At 44.4% G+C, this 21,883-nt stretch overlaps 1 protein-coding gene across 18 annotated transcripts in view; it reads right to left on the reverse strand.

Annotated features, from left to right (window-relative positions):
* Positions 1-2,753: 2,753 nt before the first annotated feature.
* The window catches only part of LOC143934553 (transcription factor HES-5-like), a 215,884-nt gene continuing 196,754 nt past the window's right edge, over positions 2,754-21,883 (reverse strand). For 11 of the 18 annotated variants that reach the window (XR_013263298.1, XR_013263303.1, XR_013263304.1 and 8 more), the window contains one exon: positions 10,764-10,906. Coding sequence is in view for 6 of the 18 variants with exons in the window: in XM_077458268.1 (XP_077314394.1) it covers positions 6,452-6,681; positions 10,729-10,906; positions 11,027-11,086 (468 nt within the window). In the remaining 12 variants the exon portion in view is untranslated. Of the gene's footprint in view, positions 6,682-10,728; positions 10,907-11,026; positions 11,769-21,883 lie in introns of those variants that run through there. The other 7 variants (XM_077458273.1, XM_077458269.1, XM_077458271.1 and 4 more) reach the window with 3 other exon arrangements.

Raw genomic sequence — 21,883 nt, forward strand, 5'->3', positions numbered from 1 at the left:
GTTGGGGTGGTATAGGGCAGGTTGGGGTGGTATAGGGTAGGTTAGAATGGTATAGGGCAGGTTGGGGTGGGATGGTATAGGGCAGGTTGGGGTGGTATAGGGTAGGTTAGAATGGTATAGGTCAGATTGGGGTGGGTTGGGATGGTATAGGGCAGGTTGGGATGGTATAGGTCAGGTTGGGGTGGGTTGGGATGGTATAGGTCAGGTTGGGGTGGGTTGGGATGGTATAGGGCAGGGTGGGTTGGGATGGTGTAGGGCAGGTTGGGGTGGTATAGGGCAGGTTAGGGCTCTATGTAATGACAGTTTTCAGTCATTTACAACATGCCTGGAGATGAAGACACCCGGGGCTGCTGTGTCCTCTCCTCTTTCTCCTTCAGCTGTGAGATCAGCCCGAGTGAAGGAGTCTGTGGGAGGAGTGGAGGAGGCAGCCACACCCCCAGCTCTGCCCACCCACCCTCGGGAGATACAGGATGTCCCTGATGGACAGCTTAAAGTGGTTGTAAACCCTTACAAACCACTTTGACCTACAGGCAAGCCTAGATTAAGGCTTACCTGTAGGTCCAAGAAATATCGCCATAGACAGCGGCAGCTCCCATGCGCGGGAGTGACATCATCGTGGCTTCGCCGAATGACAGCGGCGGAGCAGCGAGACCCACCGAGAAGATGGATGCTCTGGACTATAGGGGACAGCGGTGACTTCGCTGGCTCCTCTGTCAGGTAAGTGACACATAATGGACTACTATGCGATGCGATGCACAGTAGTCCATTATGGTTTACCTTTGCAGGGAATCAAAGAGGAAGTAAACCCATCAGGGTTTACTTCCTCTTTAACCTGATTTAATGACTGGGGAGGGTAAGAGACTCCCTCCCCTGCATATGGGCGGCACAGTGGTGTAGTGGGTAGCACTCTCGCCTAGCAGTAAAAAGGGTTGCTGGTTCGAATCCCAACCACGACACTAACTGCCTGGAGTTTGCATGTTCTCCCTGTGCCTGCGTGGGTTTCCTCCGGGTACTCCGGTTTCCTCCCACACTCCAAAGACATGCTGGTAGGTTAATCGGTCAAAATTGTCCCTACTATAAAATGTATATGAGTTAGGAACCTTAGATTGTCCCCTTCAAATTACCCCCCTCTCCTTTCAGGATCTTGGAGGCAGAGTACACATCCCCCCCCCACTGCCCCCCCCAATAGCACTGTCCCTTCCCCCTTAAAGCAGTGTTTGCCTCTTTGCATCACCCCCCTGATCTTGGGGGGGCAGAGATCATATTGTCACCCCACTGTTGTTTTCTCTCCACCCAATAGCAGTGTCCCCCCCACTGTAGTGTCCTCTATCCTCTTCACATAATTTACCCCCCACAGTAGTTTCCTGTATCCCTCAGAAGACACTGATCTTAGGGGTGGAGTCTAAGAGGACACATTGTCCCCCTACTGTTGTGTCATGTGCCTCCCCCAAAGCAGTGTTCTCTGCCCTCTTCACATCACCCCCAAACCCATCCCCCACACTGGCTGCCTTGGGAGATATTGGATATCCCCGAGGGACAGCTTAACCTCTAAAGCAGTGTCCTCGGCCCCCTTCAAATTACCCCCCAACTCCCCCCCCTCCATTGTAGTGTCCCCAGAGAGGGATTACTTTGATGCAGTTGTCTGGCTTAAACATGCATTGCAATGTATGTGAACTAGCAATCTTGCCAGTAGAAGAAATGCATGTATAAAAATTTAATAAAATAATTGAAACAAACTATTTTTGGGACCTATTTATTCAACACAACCCCCATCTTTTTTATTTTACCAAAAGTTGGCTATAAAAAATATCGTGTTTGTTTATACTAGAATTACTTTACTTGAATGTATTTTTTTTTCCTGAAAATATGCGTTTGATAAATAAGTGCGCAAATATCGTGCAACATAATAAAAACTTCAACTACCACCATTTTATTCTCCGGGGTCTCTGCTTTCAGAAATATATACTTTTCTTTTTTTCTTTGTGTGTGGGGGGGGGGGGGGGGGGGATGCAGATTTTACGTGTGCAAAAAAATAACACAATGACCCCAGAAGGCAAGTGGATAGTGGTAGTTTATTCCAATCATCAACTACCCTTTCAGTAAATAATACTATATTATACTATAATGATATAGTAATTATAATTATATAATAATTATTATTTTATCGTATAATTATTATACAATTATATAATAATAATAATAATAATATAATTATATATTATAATACAATAAATATAATATAATAATAAATAATTGAATAATAATAATACTATACAATACACACAATAATACTTTCTAAGATTTGTTTTGAACTTTCCTCCAGTTAGTTCTGAGGTCATGTCCCCGTGTTCTTTATTTTGGATTGGGTGGAACTCCGCTATAAATGTGTGACTAGGGGGCGTTTACTAATTGTGGGGGGAGGAGCTTTTCCTAGGAGAAGGCACGGATCCATGCCCCTGCTTATCAGGAACACAGGATCCACGTCTTCTCCCACTGAGAGAACGGCGATCTGCCTTGTTTACATAGACTGCCGTTTTGCCTGTGTAAGGAATAATCGGTAGGTTTCGGCGGACATGGTAGCGGGAGAGTGGGGCCACTGGTGGTGCGCCTGTGCGCCCCCAAACTCGGAGCTGTTGGACCACTTACCTAGTACACTCAGGAGAGCCGTCTTGCCACTGTATATATACACGGTATTCGACCGGCAATCGTTTAACAAATCAATACAGCAACCAATGATGACACAAAACATAAAATGTATTAGCAAAATAATTTTATTTATAAGAATTTTATACTTTACAGAAACATGACAAGTCACCCAACGTGACCGACAAATACATAAATCTTATAATCGCACCCGGGGCAAATATTGCCCATAACAAATGTAACGGGATAGAGCTTCATCTATGAAAGTATTTCCAACAGGAAGTGTCTGTGCGGCTCCACGGCAGCCAATCAGAATCTCTGGTTTATTTTATTTAATTATTAGCCAAAGCCCCCCTCTGTTACCTGCACCTGGGCAGCACAGACAGTGCTAATTTCAGACGCTTTGATAAAGGAAACCCAATAAACGTTTGCAACATCTTTACAAAAGACAATCGTTTGTACAGCTGCCGACACTCCCTGAGGATACGTGATTATATATTAGAAACATTAAAATATATATTTTTCGGAGTTTTATCTGTTTAAATATGGAGGTTAGCGTGTCCTCAACCCCTTGCCGACCTCCTATATGGAGAAAATACCTCAATATCTGGGTTTTGGCTGCATCTAGACGCCACAGCCCCGGTATTTTCTTTTCCCCCCAGGCGATTCTCTTTCAGATAAAAGCGATCCCTGCGGTAGGTTCGCCGCGGGATCACTTTTAGAAAATGGCAGGAGAGGTGCCCAGGAGCCACCCGGCGCCGGCAAGTGTCTTCCCATAGAGATAAGCGATGGCAAGATGGCCACCTGTCAGGGCTGGCTTAGCCCTTCCTTCTCTGGGCTGGCTACTCAGCTGTCGGCTAATTGCCAGCTCTCATCTCTCTCCACAGTTACCAGCTGTTCCTGATCCTGCTCGTCTGACCTGCCTACTTAAAGCCTTCCAGCTCACTTCACCTCTGCCTTCGCCTTGGACACATCATAAGAAACCATCTCCTGCGGTTCTGTTTAAAGACTGGCTTGCTGACATCCCTTCTGGCTCCTTATCCTGCTTGCTGTTGCTCTACTTGGATCCCTGTCTTCTGGCCTGGCTGATTACCCAATCTGGTTATTGAAATCTGGCCTGGCTGACTACTCGATCCGGTTACTGGACTCTGGCTATGCTTTGACTACGCTTTTTCTATTTTTATTTTATTTAACAAACAAGTGTGATTTAATTGTACTTCTGTCTCGTCTGATTCAAGGTTTCTGACACCACCACCACACATCTCTATGTCCTTGGAGGTCCGGGGCGACGTCATGGCGTCACTTCTAAGTTCTCGGACCGTGTTAACGTGTTTTTTTATCTTCTAAGGAGGGATTTTTTTGGGTCTTTTAGACCCCAGATCTCTCAATAAAGAGGACCTGTCATGCTGTATTGTTATCATAAGGGATGTTTACATTGCTTGCGATAGCAATAAAAGCATAGCTCCCAACTGTCCCCGGATTTGGAGGGACTGTCCCGGATATATGAAAGGACTGTCCCGGATTTGGAGGGACTGTCCCGGATTTGGAGCAATGTCCCTCTGTCCCTCTCATTTGTCCCTCATTTGGGTCTGATCTATATAGTAGCATATAAAAATGCAATTTTAATCTTTCAAAAAGTGTTTCCCAGTGCTAAACCTTTCATCCAATTTCTAAATTACCGAATTTATAAATTTCAAAAGCCGATATAAAGGAATAATAAAAAAAAAAAATAAGCACTTGTGGGTTTAACCAATCATTTTTTTTTTCAATAACTCTCCTTTTAAAGGGATGTGGCCTCTGTCTAAAAACTTTTGCTAATAGGTGTCCCTCCTTCCCATTTCAAAAATGTTGTAGGTATGATAAAAGTGATATAAAATATCTATTTTTTAAAAAGGCACAGTGTAAAAATAAAAAAGTGATAAAATGAATAAAAAAATGTAAAAAAAATGTAACGCGTGCCCCTGTGCTTGTGCAGAGTAGTGAGCACATACGTAGGTCACGCCCACATATGTAAACGGTGTTTGCACCACATGGCAGCCATGCTGTGCCCACCATTGCAGCCACACTGTGCCCACCATTGCAGCCACACTGTGGCCATTATTGCAGCCACACTGTGGCCATTATTGCAGCCAGGCTGTGCCCACCATTGCAGCCACGCTGTGCCCACCATTGCAGCCTCGCTGTGCCCACCATTGCAGCAACGCTGTGCCCACTATTGCAGCCTTACTGTGCCCATTGTAGCCTCACTGTGCCCACTGCAGCCTCACTGTGCCCACTGCAGCCTCACTGTGCCCACTGCAGCCTCGTCTGGGCAGAGGAATGCATGACTGGAAAAAGAGGAGAGCCGCGGGATAGCACGCCATTACCGGCGCTTACATTATAATTGTCTCCTCTCTGCTCGACACAGCCCCGCCTCCTCCTGACCCTGTGCCTGTGACAGGCAGAACGCATCGCAGCATTGGACCGGCGTTCTGTCTATCGCAGGCGCAGGTCAGGAGGAGGCAGGCCTGTGTCGAGCAGAGCGGAGACAATTATAATGTAAGCACCAGTAACAGCGTGCTATCCCGCGGCTCTCCTCTTCCTCCATGGTCTCTTCCCCTCAGTTCGATCGATGGGAGAACGGCTCCCGATCAACCCGCTGGTGGTGCCACCAAAAAAAAAAAAAAGATAGGTACAGAAAGGACAAGAGGATAGTGGGGTCTGTAGTCAAAATCCAAAATTGGGCACCTATAGGAATAAGGAACAGACCCCCCCCCCCCCCCCCATAGGGTAATGTCGTCCTGTTAATGTGGTTCTACAGAAACATCTCCAAATTGAAATGCATTAAAAATGCAGCAAGAACGCATCAATAATGTACCCATGTTGCGCTTTTGATGCGGTTGTAGAGTCACATAACCTATGAAAAAACAATAAGCACAGTAAATGGTGGCTAAATCGCGGCAAAATCATGTCCGTTTTCGGCACCATCATCGGCACCTTTTTCTCTTATCAGGAAAATGCCAATAACAACATTTTCGGCCGATACGTTTCAGTGGCCTATATTTTCGGTGCATCTAAAAGAAGCCTTTTCACAAGCATTGCTGTAATACCCAGGGCCAGGGCAAGGGGTGGGCATGGGGGAAAGCTGCCCATGGGCAAAGAGAAGCAAAGAACGAAACAGAGGGCAGTAAACCCATTCCACTGTGGGGGAGGGGGCGCAGTCCCACATTCTTGCCCCGAGCGATGGACAAAACTGCCCCGGTACTGGTAATATCCCAAAGCAGCGGAACGACACATCAAACCATATTGCAGAAAAGAGCTTTAGGAATGGTATGACTTTATCTATAGTATAGCCCAGTGATGGCGAACCTTGGCACCCCCAGATGTTTTGGAACTACATTTCCCATGATGCTCAACTATACTTTAGAGTGCAGGAGCATCATGGGAAATGTAGTTCCAAAACATCTGGGGTGCCAAGGTTCCCCATCACTGGTATAGCCTATTCAGGCTTCATTAATTCCTTCCTGTCTGCGGAAAGGAATGTCTATGGGAACCTGGAGCCCCCTCCAGGGTGAAGGTCTTCGCCGTGTTTTTGTCTCTTGCGCCACACAAGAAGCAACAAATTAAAGTTTGACCCTCCCCTGACCGCCCCGAAACGTAAAACGGTTCTGGTCGAAGCTCCACTGCTTTTGCATGTCACGGCCAGTAGGGGGAAACCTCACATCAGCCAACCCCGTCCTCCAGCTGGGGTAGCATTGGTGGCCACAATATTCTTATAATACAGAACACTGGAGTATATAGCAGTGACGGTGCCCCGAGGGGGGGGGGTCTACCACGGCCTCCATATGTCCCTGTGACCCTCCGAGGGGCTGCATGGTCTTCTCTCCAGCGAGGGGGCCGGGTGATGGAGACTGCGCTCTGCTGAGGGTGGGCTTTGCTGCCTGCAGATATGGCGCAGGATCTTGGCCTTCGTCTGGCCGTGGGTGTGCAGAAATCCCACCGTCTCCTTCAGGCACATGTAATACCCCTGATAGTACAAGTCCTGGGCGTTCTGGGAGTCTAGAGCAAGGAAAGAGGCAAAAAGAGATATATGAAATATAAATCATATACAATATATAGAACATAGTAAAATAATTGTAATTCTGCGCTTTAGGACATAAACCAGGTTGCAGCCTCCCCCCGATGAACTCCCCAATGGGGACTCCAGGATAAAAGTGAAAAAAAGTGGGGTGTATGTGGCGCTACCTTTACACTGAAGAGCGATTTGACAGATCACTCTTCACAGGGTGAGTATTCAATCCGTGGCATAGGCTGTGTTAATATAATGGAATATACTAGCCTAAGGCAGCTCAGGTAGGTACTGACCGTTAAACCATCTAGTACCGGGAAATAAACACACAAGTGTCACAAAGTGACGTGGCATCAGGGGTGTAAATAAATGAAACCAAACATTAATAAAGTACTGGAGTCCCAGTGATTGGTTATAAACCTGGGTGTGTGCAACTCCCCTATAATGGGGATACAGGGGAATCCTAATCCCTTCCTGATTGAAGAGAACAAACGCATTTCATATGCCAAAAATACATATGTGATAGCATGAAAGGTTCATATAAACTGCGGACTGTGTCCTCCCACTGACACCAATGATGGGGCACTATTCCTCCCACTGACACCAATGATGGGGCACTATTCCTCCCACTGACACCAATGATGGGGCACTATTCCTCCCACTGACACCAATGATGGGGCACTATTCCGCCCACTGACACCAATGATGGGGCACTATTCCTCCCACTGACAGCAATGATGGGGTACTATTCCTCCCACTGACACCAATGATGGGGCACTATTCCTCCCACTGACACCAATGATGGGGCACTATTCCGCCCACTGACACCAATGATGGGGTACTATTCCTCCCACTGACAGCAATAATGGGGCACTATTCCTCCCACTGACACCAATGATGGGGCACTACATGGTCCCATTGGTGGTACCGCCTGTTGAAGCCGACATGTTGAGTTATAATTGTAGCACTGCAAAGTCAAAATATCACAGCTACAACAATGTGAACTCACCCCCGTGGCTGCCATGTAAATTTGGAGGGGGGGGGGGGTAAAAATAAGTCCCTCTGTCCCTCCTCATTTTGGTCTGATTCATATAGTTGTGTATAAAATGCACTTTTTATCTTTCAGAAAGTGTTTCCCGGTGATCTTTCACCTGATTTCTATATTGCCACATTTGTAAATTCCAAAACCCAGTATAATTCTGAGGGGGCATGGCAGGGGGTGTCACCCAAAAATCCATACCAGGCGCGTACAGTTCGGGGGGGGGGGGCGCTCTCTCATCCCTAACCTCTTTTCCTGTGGCCTGTCAGGCTGCGTGCTTGGATAAGGGTCTGGTATGGATTTTTGGGGGGACCCCCACGCCATTTTTTTTTATTTTGCCGTGGGGTTCCCCTTAAAATCCACACCAGACCTGAAGGGCTTGGTATGGAATTTGGGGGGACCCCAACGCAATTTGTTTTTAAAATTTTGGTTCAGGGTTCCCCTTAATATTCATACCAGACCCAAAGAGGGCCTAGTAATGGTCTGTAGGGGGGGGGGGGGGGGTCTTGCCCTTTTTTCAATTTCTTTTATCTGTATTGCGGGACCGACAATTCATTATAGCCGCATGCAGTTTTAAATGACTTTTTTTCCTTTAGAAATGTCATTTTGTGCAGGGACTGATCTAAACACTGGGAAACATGCGCCCCTTTACAGGCATACTTTAGACACCCCCCAGGTATGAAATTTAAAGGAATATTTCACTTTTATTTTTTTCACTTTAAGCATTATTAAAATCACTGCTCCCAAAAAATTGGACGCTTTTTAAAACTTTTTTTTGCATTGATGCATGTCCCCTGGGGCAGGACCCGGGTCCCCAAACACTTTTTATGGCAATAACTTGCATATTGTATAATGGTCAAAATATATAAACACAAATATATAAGTGAGTGATATTACAAAATACACCCCCACCTGGCTGCTGCGAGCACAGAAAACGTGTTCACTTTATATAGATAATATAGATAACAAAACAATGCTACCAAATAATTAACTATAAATTACTGAATGTTGATACGCAAAAGAATACCTTGAGAGGGAATCTGTCTGAACCCTATCTGAATAATTGACTGTGCACCTTGTATCTTGCTTTTTTTTTTTGCAGGTTTTGATCACTTATTCTTTTGAGTATCAACATTCAGTAAGTTATAGTTAGTTATTTGGTAGCGCAGCACTGTTTTGTTATCTATAATGGCATATAATGGTTTGGAAATGTAATAGTGGTATTGCAACTAAAATAATATTAGTTTTAAAATAATAATATTAATGTTAGTGGCATATAACGGTTTGGAGGTGTAATAGTGGTATTGTATATAAAATAATATTAGTTCTAAAATAATAATAATAATATTAATGGTATATAATGGTTTGAAGGTGTAATAGTGGTATTGCAAATAAAATATTATCTTAGTTCTAAAATAATAATATTAATATTAGTGGCATATAATGGTTTGGAAGTGTAATAGTGGTTATGTAAATCAAATAATATTCGTTTTAAAATAATAATAACAATATTAATGCCATATAACGGTTTGGAGGTTTAATAGTGGTATTGTAAATTAAAATGATATTAGTTCTAAAATAATAACATTAATGGCATATAATGGTTTGGAAGTGCAATAGTGGTATTGTAAATAAAATAATCGTAGTATTAAAATAATAATGAAATTAATGTTAGTGGCATTATAACGGTTTGGAGGTGTAATAGTGGTATTGTATATAAAATAATATTAGTTCTAAAATAATAATATTAATATAAATGGCATATAATGGTTTGGAGGTTTAATAGTGGGTATTGTAAATAAACACAATAAAAGTGCTAATAATAATAGTGCTATTAATCATAATAATAGTAATCATCACATATAATTATTTGTAGATTTAATAGCGGTATTGAAAAAAATTGGAATAATGCTAATACTATTACTAATAACATTATTGGTAATATGAATAATAATAATAATAGTAACAATAATAATAATAGTTCTAATAATCATAATAATAATATTACAATAAATGGTTTGGATATTTAATAGTGGTATTAAAAAAAGTAATAGTGCTAATACTTCTACTAAAACGATTATTATTATTGAATATGTATATGGAGATTTAATAGTGATATTGAAAACAATTTTTTATAGTGCTAATACTATTACTAATAACATTATTGGTATTATGAATAATAAGAATAGTAACAACAACAATAATAATAGTTCTAATAATCATAATAATAATATTACAATAAATGGTTTGGAGATTTAATAGTGGTATTAAAAAAAGTAATAGTGCTAATACTTCTACTAAAAAGATTATTAATATTGAATATATATATATGGATATTTAATAGTGGTATTGAAAAAGAAATTGTAATAGTGCTAATACTATTACTAATAACATTATTGGTGATATTATTAATCATAATAATAATAGTATAATAATCATAATAATAATATTAGCATATATGGTTTGGAGATTTAAGTAAGTAAGTAATAGTGCTAATAGTTCTAATACTAATACTTCTACTAAAAATATTAACAAGGCATAATAATAATAATAATAATAATATTAATAGCATTAAATAGTTTGAAGATTTATTAGTGGTATTGGAAAAAAAATAGTGCTAAGACTACTACCGATAATAATATCAGTAATAAAAAAAGTTAATAATAACAATAATACTAACAATAATGGTAATAATAATAATAATAATAATTACATGATTTATATTATTATTATTATCAGTGCGTTTTTTTACAATATCACTATTAAGCTTCCAAAACATTATTATTAGTTTTATTATTATTAACGCTATTTTTTTTTTTTTTTCAATATCCACTAGTAGATCTCCAAACCATTATATGTTATTAATATTAGCACTAGTATTATTATTATTATACTGTATTATATATTGATTATCGTTGTTATTTATACATGTCTGTCTTTCCATCTACCTTTCTATTGATTTCCCTTCATATTGTATTGCGAGGCTTTCCTTACTCACCGTTTTGATGCGTTTTCTGTTGCCGTAGGTAATTAACCGCCATTTCCAAAATGTCGGCCTTCTCCAACTTGGAGTTCTGGTGCTGGCTCTGGATGTCTTTCTCCAGCAGTACGCGGAGCTGTTCGATGCTGTGGTTTATACGGTCTCTCCGCATCTTCTCGATGACCGGTTTCCGTATCTAAAGTGGTCGAAAGCAGATAATTAGGCCCACTGGACAGCCATGTTGGTGGTTGGCAGACTTCATGTCCCGTCCCACCGCGGTCAGATGACCCCGCCCCCACCCCACGCTGGCCTGTACCTTATTTTTCCTGAGCTGGACCTTATCGGCCTCCTGGACAATATGGAAGCCAGACGCCATGTTGTTCTTGGAGTGAGGTGTCTGGTGTGTGTGTGTGGTGCAGAATGGAAGGCCAGCTCAGCCCTGTACTGTATTTATACCCGGAGGCCGACGCCGTCAGACGAGTCTCATTACATTGTAGAGTTTCCCACACTTGAGAACCAATGAAGGGAACAATGCAGATAATGGAAGTGTGCCTGTGAGGGCTGACCATATCTGAGGGGGGGTTCAGGCCTTCCCTCCTCAGCAGGTGGACCGGGCGTAGCTCAATTGTAACATGACACAAATGAGACAGTTCACCGTGGGAAAGCTCCGATCTCAGAGAAACCAGAGCGACGGCTGATTCTGGAGGCTGATTACATTCCTGTGGCACCTGTTCTCCGAATTTACAGTACACAAACAAGGCCTACAGTGCACAAATAAGCTGTTTTAACCCCTTCGGGGGGTCCACAAAGCTTGACAATGGGGCATTGTCTTCGGCTGGGCTGTAAAAGGCAAGAGAACCAAAGGGAAGCAGCCATAATTGGGATGTAATATACAGTATATATAATAGGCACTATAGTAGAGGCTTCTATAGAAGAATGAAGATGGCGGCACCTTTCTAAAGTTTGCTAAATCTCTAAGAGCTTATTAAACGTTACTTATCAATTGGAAACCTGAGCCTGGGACAATGCACACAACTGCCTTGAGGAAATCAACTTACTTCACACCAGGAGCCCCCCCCCCCCCCATCAAATCACAGGTCCTACCAATCACATCAGAGGTCCCATCATGTAAGAGCTCCATCATATCAGAGGTCCCCCATCACATCAGAAGTTCTCCTATCAATGAAGAGGTTCCACAATCATATCAGAGCCGCCCCTCCCTTTACATCAGAGGTCCCACATCACATTAGAAGTCCCCCCATTACATCAGAGGTTCCCTATTACATTAGAGGTTCTCCATCATATCAGAGGTCCCCCCATCACATCAAAGCCCCCCCCACTACACCACAGGCCCCCATTACATCAGAGCCCCCCTATTACATCAGAGGTTCTCTACCATATGATAGACCCCTCATCACATCAGAGGTCCTCATCACATCAGAGCGCCCCTCCCCCATCACATCAGAGATCCCTTCATCACATTATAAATCCCCTCACCACATGAGAGATCCCCCCATCACATCAGAGATCCCTTCATCACATTATAAATCCCCTCACCACATGAGAGATCCCCCCATCACATCAGAGATCCCCTCATCACATCAGATGTCCCTCCCATCACATCAGAGATCCCCTCATCACATCAGATGTCCCTCCCATCACATCAGATATCCCTTCTTCTTCACATCAGAGCCCCCTCCCCCTTCATGACATCAGATGACCCCCTTATCACATCAGAGGTCCCCTCATCACATCAAAGGGCCCCCCCCCCATCACATAAAAGGCCACCCCATCACATCAAAGGCTCCCCATCACATCAGAGGTACCCCCCATAACATCAAAGGTCCCCATCACATTAGAGGTCCCCTCATCATATCAGAGGTACCCCCATCACATCAAAGGACCCTCCATCACATTTTGAAGTCCCCCTATTACATCAGAAGTTCCCTTTTACATCATATCATAGGTCCCCCATCAATTCAGAGGTCTTCCCATCACATTAAAGGTCCCCCATTACATCCCAGGTCCTCCATCACATCAAGGCACCCCCCCAACTACACCACAGGCCCTCCATTACATCAGAGGTCTCCCATCATATCAGAGCCCCCCCCCCCCATTATATCAGAGGTCCTCTATCATATCAGAGACACCCCATAACATCAGCGGTCCCCATCACATCAGAGCCCCCCTCCCCCATCACATGAGAGATCCCCTCATTACATCAGAGTTCCCCCCATCACATCAGAAACCATACCCTCCCCCATCACATCAGAAACCTTCCCCTCCCTCATCACATCAGAAAACATCCCATCCCTCATCACATCAGAAACCACCCCCCCCAATCACATCAGAGGTCCCTCCCATCACGTCAGAGATCCCTTTTTCTTCACATCAGAGGCCCCCCCCCCTCCATGACATCAGATGATCCCCTTATCACATCAGACATTCTGCATCACATCAGAGCCCCCTCCGACCCCATCACATAAGAGGTCCCCCCATCACATTAGAGGTCCCCTCATCACATCAATGGGCCCCCTATCACATTAGAGGTCCCCTCCTCACATCAAAGGACTCCATCACATTAGAGGTCCTCCATCAAATCAGAGGTACCCCCATTACATCAAAGGACCCTCCATCACATTAGAGGTGCACCATCACCTCAGAGCCCCCCCCCCATCATGTGAAAGGTCCTCCAACTAGTTCCCCATTATGTCCTAGCAACCAGTGATGCTGTCTAGCCCAGGTGCTGAGCATGCACCGGGGACAGAAAGTTGGTGTTCTGGACACTCGGGCCTCAGTGCCGCCCCCACCAGGCCTGAGCCATGTTTCTGACAGGTACAGGCCACAATTCTAAAGCATGCCTACAAATTCCAGGTGTGTGAGTTATCGGCATGCGTTCAGAAATCTGGCACTGCCCCAACCACAGACAAACCCATAAATACAAGGGGGGATCTTTCACATATTATAACCACTTATTGGGGCTTATTCTGTCTGGAGTGAAGAGTTCAGAATAAAGCAAGGAATGGTTGCTATGGACAACAAGGAATTTTTCTTAGGCCCCAAAACTTTAGATTTAGTCTAAAGGAGTTAGGGGCTCTTTAAGGCCTCAATATCACTTTTGCGCTGTGGAGTGATGTGGTAATGTGCGCAATAACATGATGCATGTTTACGCACATTACAGGGTGCTTTTCACGCCATTCATTTTGCATGGCGCCCCAAAGTACTAGAGCAGATCTGACGCATACGCACATGCATTGTAGACCACCAAAAGGCATAGTAGGGTGCTAACATGCGTTGTTGTGTGCTGTGTCAAAAAATATGCTGTTTTTGGTCTGTTCTTGTGTGTTGGCAACCTATTCAAAATAAATGGCAGCCACACTAAATCAATACCAGTAATATAACCCATTCTATCGCTTTCAGCCTCCAAATTACATTCTTTTTTTTTGCTGCTGTGATCTAACTTCCTGTTAGAGGGTGGCTACATTCATTCTCCATAGTTCCACCGCATGCAGGAATGTAGCCACCCTCTCTTGCTTACTCCTGAGATGGACTATGGACTAGTTACTATGGACTAGGAACAATGGACTAGGGACTATGCACCAAGGACTAGGTGCCAGGCACTATGGGCTAGGGACAATGGATTAGGTATTATGAACCAAGCACTAGGTACCAGGGACTTTGGACAATGGACTAGGGACAATGAACTAGGTACTAGGAACTAGGTATGGACCAGGTACTATAGACTTGGGACAATAGACTAGGTATTATTGACTAAATAATAGGTGCTAGGGACTATGGCCTAGGTACTATAGACTAGGGACTATGGACCAAAGACTAGGTGCTAGGAACTATAGCCTAGGTACTATCTACTAGGTACTATGGACCAAGTACAAGGTGTAAGGACTAGGGACAATGGACCTATGACTGTGGACCAAGGACTAGGGACTATGGACCAAGGACTAGGTGCTAGGGACTATGGACTAGGGACAATGGACCTATGACTATGGACCAAGGACTAGGTGCCAGGGACAATGAACTAGGGACAATAAATCTATGACTATGGAGCAAGGACTAGGTGCCAGGGATTAGGGACTAGGGACAATTGGTTAGGGACTATGAACCAAGGTCTAGATGCTAAGGACTATGGCCTAGGTACTATGGACTAGAGACTAGGTACTATGGACTTGGTACTATGGACCAAGGACTAGGTGCTAAGGACTATGGCCTATGGATTAGGGACTATGGACCAAGGATTAGATGCTAGGGACTATGGCCTAGGTGCTATGGAGTAGGGGCTATGGACTAGGGACAATAGACTAGGTATTATGGACCAAGGACTAGGTTCCAGGGACTATGGCCTAGGTACTATGGACTAGAGACTAGATACTATGAACTACATACTATGGACCATCAGGAAGTGGGTCCTGAGACACGTCACTCGATTGGCCGAAAAGGAGAAGCAATCCTACTGGCCGCTGAGGAGGGAGAAGACGCATGGGAAGCCGTCGCCTGGAGGAAGTGCTGCCTGCAACCTAGGATGCAGTGCTGGTGACCTCCAAAAACACTGGAGGAGAAAAAAAAAATTAATTGTTCTCTATGGAGACGGTATCTCCACTACAAGTCGCCTGAAGCTCGAAAACATTCTGGAGCTTATTTTTTGCAGCTTGAATTGGGCAGATTTGAGCAGTTTTGGCACGTTTTTATTCCCATAGAAATGAATAGAAACGTGCCATTCGCGCGATTTTGTGGCACATTTTTGTGCAATTTTCTGCTCAAATGAGAAAAATTAAAAAAATTAAATAGTAATAGTATATGAATAAATACATGTAAAATAAACAAATAACTAAACATCATCATAAATAAATAATTAATAATATGTAACAATACATAAAATAATAATAATTAACCCCTAACTTAAAAAAAGGATAAATATAATAATAATAAACACCCAAACTGGAGCAAAAAATAAAATTACTATTATTATTATTATTATTAATAATATTATTAATAATAACAATAATTATTTATTTATTTTGTGTTAGGGTGTTTTTTTTGTTGTTTTTTTACATACAAAATGTTTCTCTTTCTTGAGCCCAAGACATAGTATAATATCAACAAAATGGAAATAATCAAATAAGCATAGTGCACATTGACAATGACAGAAGTAGCAGAGCTTCATCAGCAGACCTGAATACATACAGCACAGAGAAAGCTTAAAGGGGTTGTAAACCCTCGTGTTTTTTCATCTTAATGCATCCTATCCATTAAGGTGAAAAACACCTTGCAGTGTCCGGCAGTCCCAGCCCCCCCCCCCCCCCCCGTTTTACTCACCTGAGCCCCGAATTTCCGCGGGGCACGATCCTGCGCCACTCTCTCCGCGGCTCTTAATTGGATAGATTGATAGCAGTGCAGCCATTGGCTCCCACTGCTGTCAATCAAATCCAATGACGCGGCCACCGAGGGGCGGGGCCGAGTCATACACTCGCGTCTATTATTATTTATTAAATTTATTATTTTTTTATGATTATTTTTCTTTATTTGTGTATTTATTTAACATTTGTTATTCTTTTTATTTATTTATTATTCTTTTTATTTATTTTACATTTTATTTTTCTATTATTCTTTTTAGTAGTAGTAGTAATAGTAGTGTTAACACCCTAACCCTAACTAAATAAAATAACCCTAACCCCTAATCCTAACCCTAACTAACTAAACCTAACCTCAACTCTAACCCCTTACCGTAAGGAAAAAAAATCATAATAAATGAATAATAAAAAAAAGAAATAAAAGCTAATGGAAAAGCTGAAATACTTAGCAGCAAATGATACAACAGATGATAGTTTTTTTCTATTTGGCTAATAAAAACACCAAAGCTCAAAAACTGTATAAAAACGTGCAAGTCGTGGATAAAAACGCAGAAAAACACTCAAAGGCACTACGCAATGCAGCCTAATAGTGGATCTGCAGCCCTTGATACATAAATGCCGGTGTTTGACTGAGTCATTGGCAAGTTCTAACAGATCTCATTGTATTTGCATGAGTTTCAGTGGATTGTCTCCAGTTGTATGGAAGTCCCTCTCAGCGAGAGAACCGCCCTCTCTTCCCATTTATTGATCTCTGCTTATAGATCCCCAAACCGGATAGACGAAGTGAGCCCTCTGTCAGGTGGTATTGGTGGGACCGCCTTATATTCTTATACTAAGCTGCATTTAATGGGTCTTTTCTTCTTCAAAAATCAAGTCTTGTCTTGTTCTTCAGGTTTTGACCGATGCTGTGTCATGTAGATACAGGTCAAGTTCCATTCTCTGGTGAAAGTCCTCAGGGGAGCTCCAATCCGTTTTCACTGAAAGTGAAAATGCAAAGCCATTTTTTATCAAGAGGCCATGAGGCTGTGTACCCCCAAGCAGGCATGTACTGGCCATCGGGACTACCGGGAGTTTCCCGGTGGGCCAATGGCTTAGTGGGACATTCTGATGTAAGGGGGCTGCTCATGGGCCCCTCTGATGTAAGGGGGTGCTGATGGGACACTCTGATGTAAGGGGGTGCTCATGGGACACTCTGATGTAAGGGGGTGCTCATGGGACACTCTGATGTAAGGGGGCTGTTGATGGGACACTCTTATGTAAGGGGGTGCTGATGGGACACTGTTTCAAGGGGGCTGGTGATGGGACACTCTGATGTAAGTGGGTGCTGATGGGACAATCTGATGTAAGGGGGCTGATGATGGGACACTCTGATGTAAGGGGTGCTGATGGGACACTCTGATGTAAGGGGCTGCTCATGGGACACTCTGATGTAAGGGGGTGCTGATGGGAAACTCTGATGTAAGGGGGCTGGTGATGGGACACTGATGTAAGGTGGTGCTGATGGGACACTCTGTTGTAAGGGGGCTGGTGATGGGACACTCTATTGTAAGGGGGCTGGTGATGGGACACTCTCATGTAAGTGGGTGCTGATGGGATACTCTGATGTAAGGGGGCTGCTGATGGGACACTCTGATGTAAGGGGGCTGCTGATGGGACACTCTGTTGTAAGGGGGCTGGTGATGGGACACTCTGTTGTAAGGGGGCTGGTGATGGGACACTCTGATGTAAGGGGTGCTGATGGGGCACTCAAAATGTAAGTGGGCCGGTCTGGATGAAGTCCAGGGCCAAATTTCTGTCCCAGTCCAGCCCTGCCCCCAAGACCATCATGATGGGGCTTCACCATCAGATGAAAGTTGCAGAACCTAGACCGAGTCCACCCAAAATGGATATTTCAGTCCTGTCTGGTCAGCAGTAAAATAAACCTGGCAAATTCTTTTCACATCACCAGTGGTAAGATCCCTCCACCACCATTCCCAGTTCAACCCAACTGCAAACCCATAATGGCTAATTGAGGGATACAGCTAAGAACTACTTGTAGAAATCAGAGACACAAACTAATGTTGAAATTTTGTTTTTGTGATACAGGGGTGTCTAGAACTTTGAGGTCCCTGGTGCAAGAAACCGTGAAGGCCCCCCCCAACCACCAGGGCCTTTTTCTTTGGTGACCCTTTTCCCTGGTCGCAGGGTTTTTCCCTCTGAGCCCGAGGCCTTTCCCTCAGAGCCCGGAGCCTTTCTCACTGACCTGAGGCACTTTACTTGCCTCAGGTCAGACCCACAGTCCCACAGTGGGACCCATTCACATAAGCTACAGCTTGCCCCCCTCTTATTGGCTTGGGGTCCCCTCACGGTGGCCGGTCACAAGTACAACCTTTGTGACCTTGGTGGTTCACTGGAGAGATGTAGACTATATTGCCACCCCTCCTTCTGAAAATACTATTAACTTGGCCATCAGCTGATCCAATAATTACCTTCTGAATCACTGACCAGGCATAGGTATACAGATCAGGGGTTCCCGCTCAGTGTCTCAAACAGCACCAGAGACAGCCAGGCAAACAGCATTTTCATGAGGAGCTCTGCAATGGCAGCCCTGTATTTTTCTCACAACAAATTCTCTTTAAAATGTTAACCTATTGCATAATTTCTCAGGAATGAGAGTGGACTTATCCTTTAACCCCCTGAATGTCAGCTCCAAGCGGCCTTTAAAGTGGGCTTCAACGCGCAGGAGGCTTTGTGGCTTCTGTATCTTGTGAGCGCTGTGATTGGCTCTTACAGTGGTCACATGATTGGGAAGCCGTCTCGCTGGCTTGTCATCAGAGCTTGACCTAGAGATGTCAATGACAGTTTGGGCAGTGGCAGCCACTCCATTAGGGGCACTGCCCCCTAATCCATGCACCTGATCCCTAATCTCCATGCAGGGTGCTGGACACATGTATTTTAAGGGTTTTTTTGTTTTGCAAAGCACATGATTAGAGCCTAAGGCTCTAATTGGCTTAAAAAAAGGGTGGGCTCAGGGCGCAGAGCACTGGTTGTGTGGCATTAACAAATAAATATTGCTACTGTTTTCCTGCTTCTCCTCCCGGCCATTTAGGAAGCAGGTCCTGAGACCCGATTGGCTGGGAGTCCCAAGACCCAATTGGGCATGAGTCCTAAGTCCTGATTGGCCGGGAGGAAAAGTGACTGCAGGGGACTCGGGAGGAGACACGGGGGGGGGGGGGGGAGCCGTCAAAGGCCCGAAGCCATGACCTGGATGGGGTGGGCGAGCGTTTAAAGCAGAAATCAATCTAGTGACGGGGGTGGGGGGTAAGCGGTGATCGATCAAGCAATGGGAGGGTGGAGTGGGGTTTGATTTGGCTGGCTGGGGGGGGGGGGCTGGTTAGATGGGGGCTGTGGGTGAATTACCCCCAAGTAAATTGAGCACCAGCCACCACTTTAATGCTCTGTGCACACACCTTCATGCTGCAATGGATGCATATGTGGGCAGTAAAGCCCACCTTTCTTGCTGTGCATATATGCGTTCTGCGGTCGGGAAGGTTTAATATTATGTATACTTCCTTACAATGTTTTTAAGTTCCATAGTTCAAAAGTTTTTTCTTTCTTTGACCTTTATTAGGGTAAAATGCAGTAATCTAATACTCACATGACTAACATGTTAGATGCGCTAGATCATATCTCATACCAGCTTTCTGAGAACAAGTGTAGCACTGACCCCCGAAGGAGCGGCTGATTTTATGGGCTTACCGTTTACCTTCTCCACCTCGTTGTTCTTGTCTAGGGGGTTCCCGAGGTTGATGGCCCAATAACTGCAGAGACTGACACTTAAATCCCTTTGGAGGAATATTTATTTGCATAAAACGTTGAACAAAGCACAGTCTCTCAGTTGGGAATAGAGGTTATGGGTAGGAAAGCTCAGGTACTTGTTTGGAAAACTGCTGACACTTGAAATGTCTCTCTCGGTTGTAAAAGTTTAGATGAACACAGAAAGTCTCTCACAGGAACTTAGTTGTACCGGAAAGATGAAATTAGGAACTTTCTTACAGTACCAGAATCTTGCAGCTGGTCCGGCGATACCATAAGAATGCGGATTTACTTGGTGTCGTTACAGCTCAGCTTCCAGGCTCTTACCGAGCAGCCAGCTTCGTGCATGGCCCTCTTCTGAAGAGTCCTCCCCTGGTTGCGTTTTGAGTTTCTGGGCCTCTCCAAATCCGAGACGGCACCGGACCACCTTGAAATCCTCCTTCCAGTTACTGCGCCTCGGACTAGCCAGTCCCGAGACTCGGAAACGGATGGATCCGCACCCCAGGCCATGAGGGCCTCTGGGGGCTGGTCAGGAGGACCAGGACCATGGAGTCAGAACATACTTCTGGACCAGAACGCAGAACCACGTGACCTCAGCACCTTAAGTACCCTCTCCCGGAATACACAGCGAGATAACGCACCCACTGATTGGCTCCCCGAGAGAGAGATTGGTACCCAATGCGTCCAACCAGACTGCGTTCCAATGCTTGTCAGAGATGATACATGCACCTATGACCAGGCAGAACATGGTACAATCCAGCCAAACTGATTCCAGAATCACAATTTAGTGAAATTAACCCCAAGACCAAACTAATATATAGGAAAAAACTAAATTTACAAACAGCGTGTAGCCTTCAGGAGTACCGGCGCTACACAAGGGACACCTTTTAGCACAAAGTATGAGGCCAAAAGACACACCCCAACCTGCCATGACCCAAGTCACATGGACTATGAGGAATTAAAGCTGAACTCCGGAAATTATACCAACTCTGCCCATGTAGCGGGCCCACCTTCCCCCACTGCAAAGTTTACCCGCTTGCTGAGCGTATACTGCATATATATATATATATATATACACACACACACACACACACACACACACACACAATGGCAAAGCAGCTCATCTGTGCAAAATCATGTACCTGTATGTGATTTTGGACTTTCTGGGTCGGGGGAGCATGCGAGCGCCGCCGGCCATCCACTCCCACTGTGATTGGACACAGCGGTAGTCAATCAGCAGGTCCAACAGACTCAATGCCCGCCGGGGCCCCGCTGAAAATTCCTGAGAAAAAGCAGAATGGTGGTCTGCCAATGTAAACAAGGCAGATCTCCGTTCTGTGAGAAGGGAAGATAGTGATCCTGTGTATCTGCTAAGCAGGAACACAGATCTCTGCCTTCCCACAGTACAAGCACCTCCACCACACAGTTAGCAAGCACTCCCTAGGAACACATTTAACCCGTTTGATCGCCCTTATATGTTAACTCCTTCCCTGCCAGTGTAACATTAGTACATTGACAGTGCATATTGTTAGCACTGATCACTGTATTAGTGTCACTGGTCCCCAAAAAAGTGTCAAAAGTGTCGCTTAGTGTTTTATTTACTAAAACTAGAGAGGGCAAAATTATTCACAATTCTGTAGAGAAACGAATCAGCTTCCAACCTCAGCTTGTTTAATTAAAGAGGAACTGCAGTCTGCTCAAATAATTTGCCATTCTGAAGCTTCCCTCCAACCACTTTGCATATTATTTTATATATACTGTGATTCTGTACTTGCCAAATATGCTGCAGAAATCTCCCTCCACTGAGTCTGGTTTCAGACATTTTAACTGTGGGCAGCTGAAGCTGCTGCCTGTTCACTTCCTGGATTTACACAGACACACAGAGGCAGGCGTTGTGTCTTCACTTCCCGGTTCCCTACTGCGCATGCGCGCACATGGGTCCGCGCTGTCTCTGGGACCCATGTGTGTCCCAGCAGACAGCGCGTCGGGACAGGAAGAGGCATAGACTCCTG

This window comes from Lithobates pipiens, unplaced genomic scaffold (assembly GCF_037356315.1).
Source record: "Lithobates pipiens isolate NorthernLeopardFrog02 unplaced genomic scaffold, aLitPip1_a1.2 Scaffold_27, whole genome shotgun sequence".
NCBI lineage: Eukaryota > Metazoa > Chordata > Amphibia > Anura > Ranidae > Lithobates > Lithobates pipiens.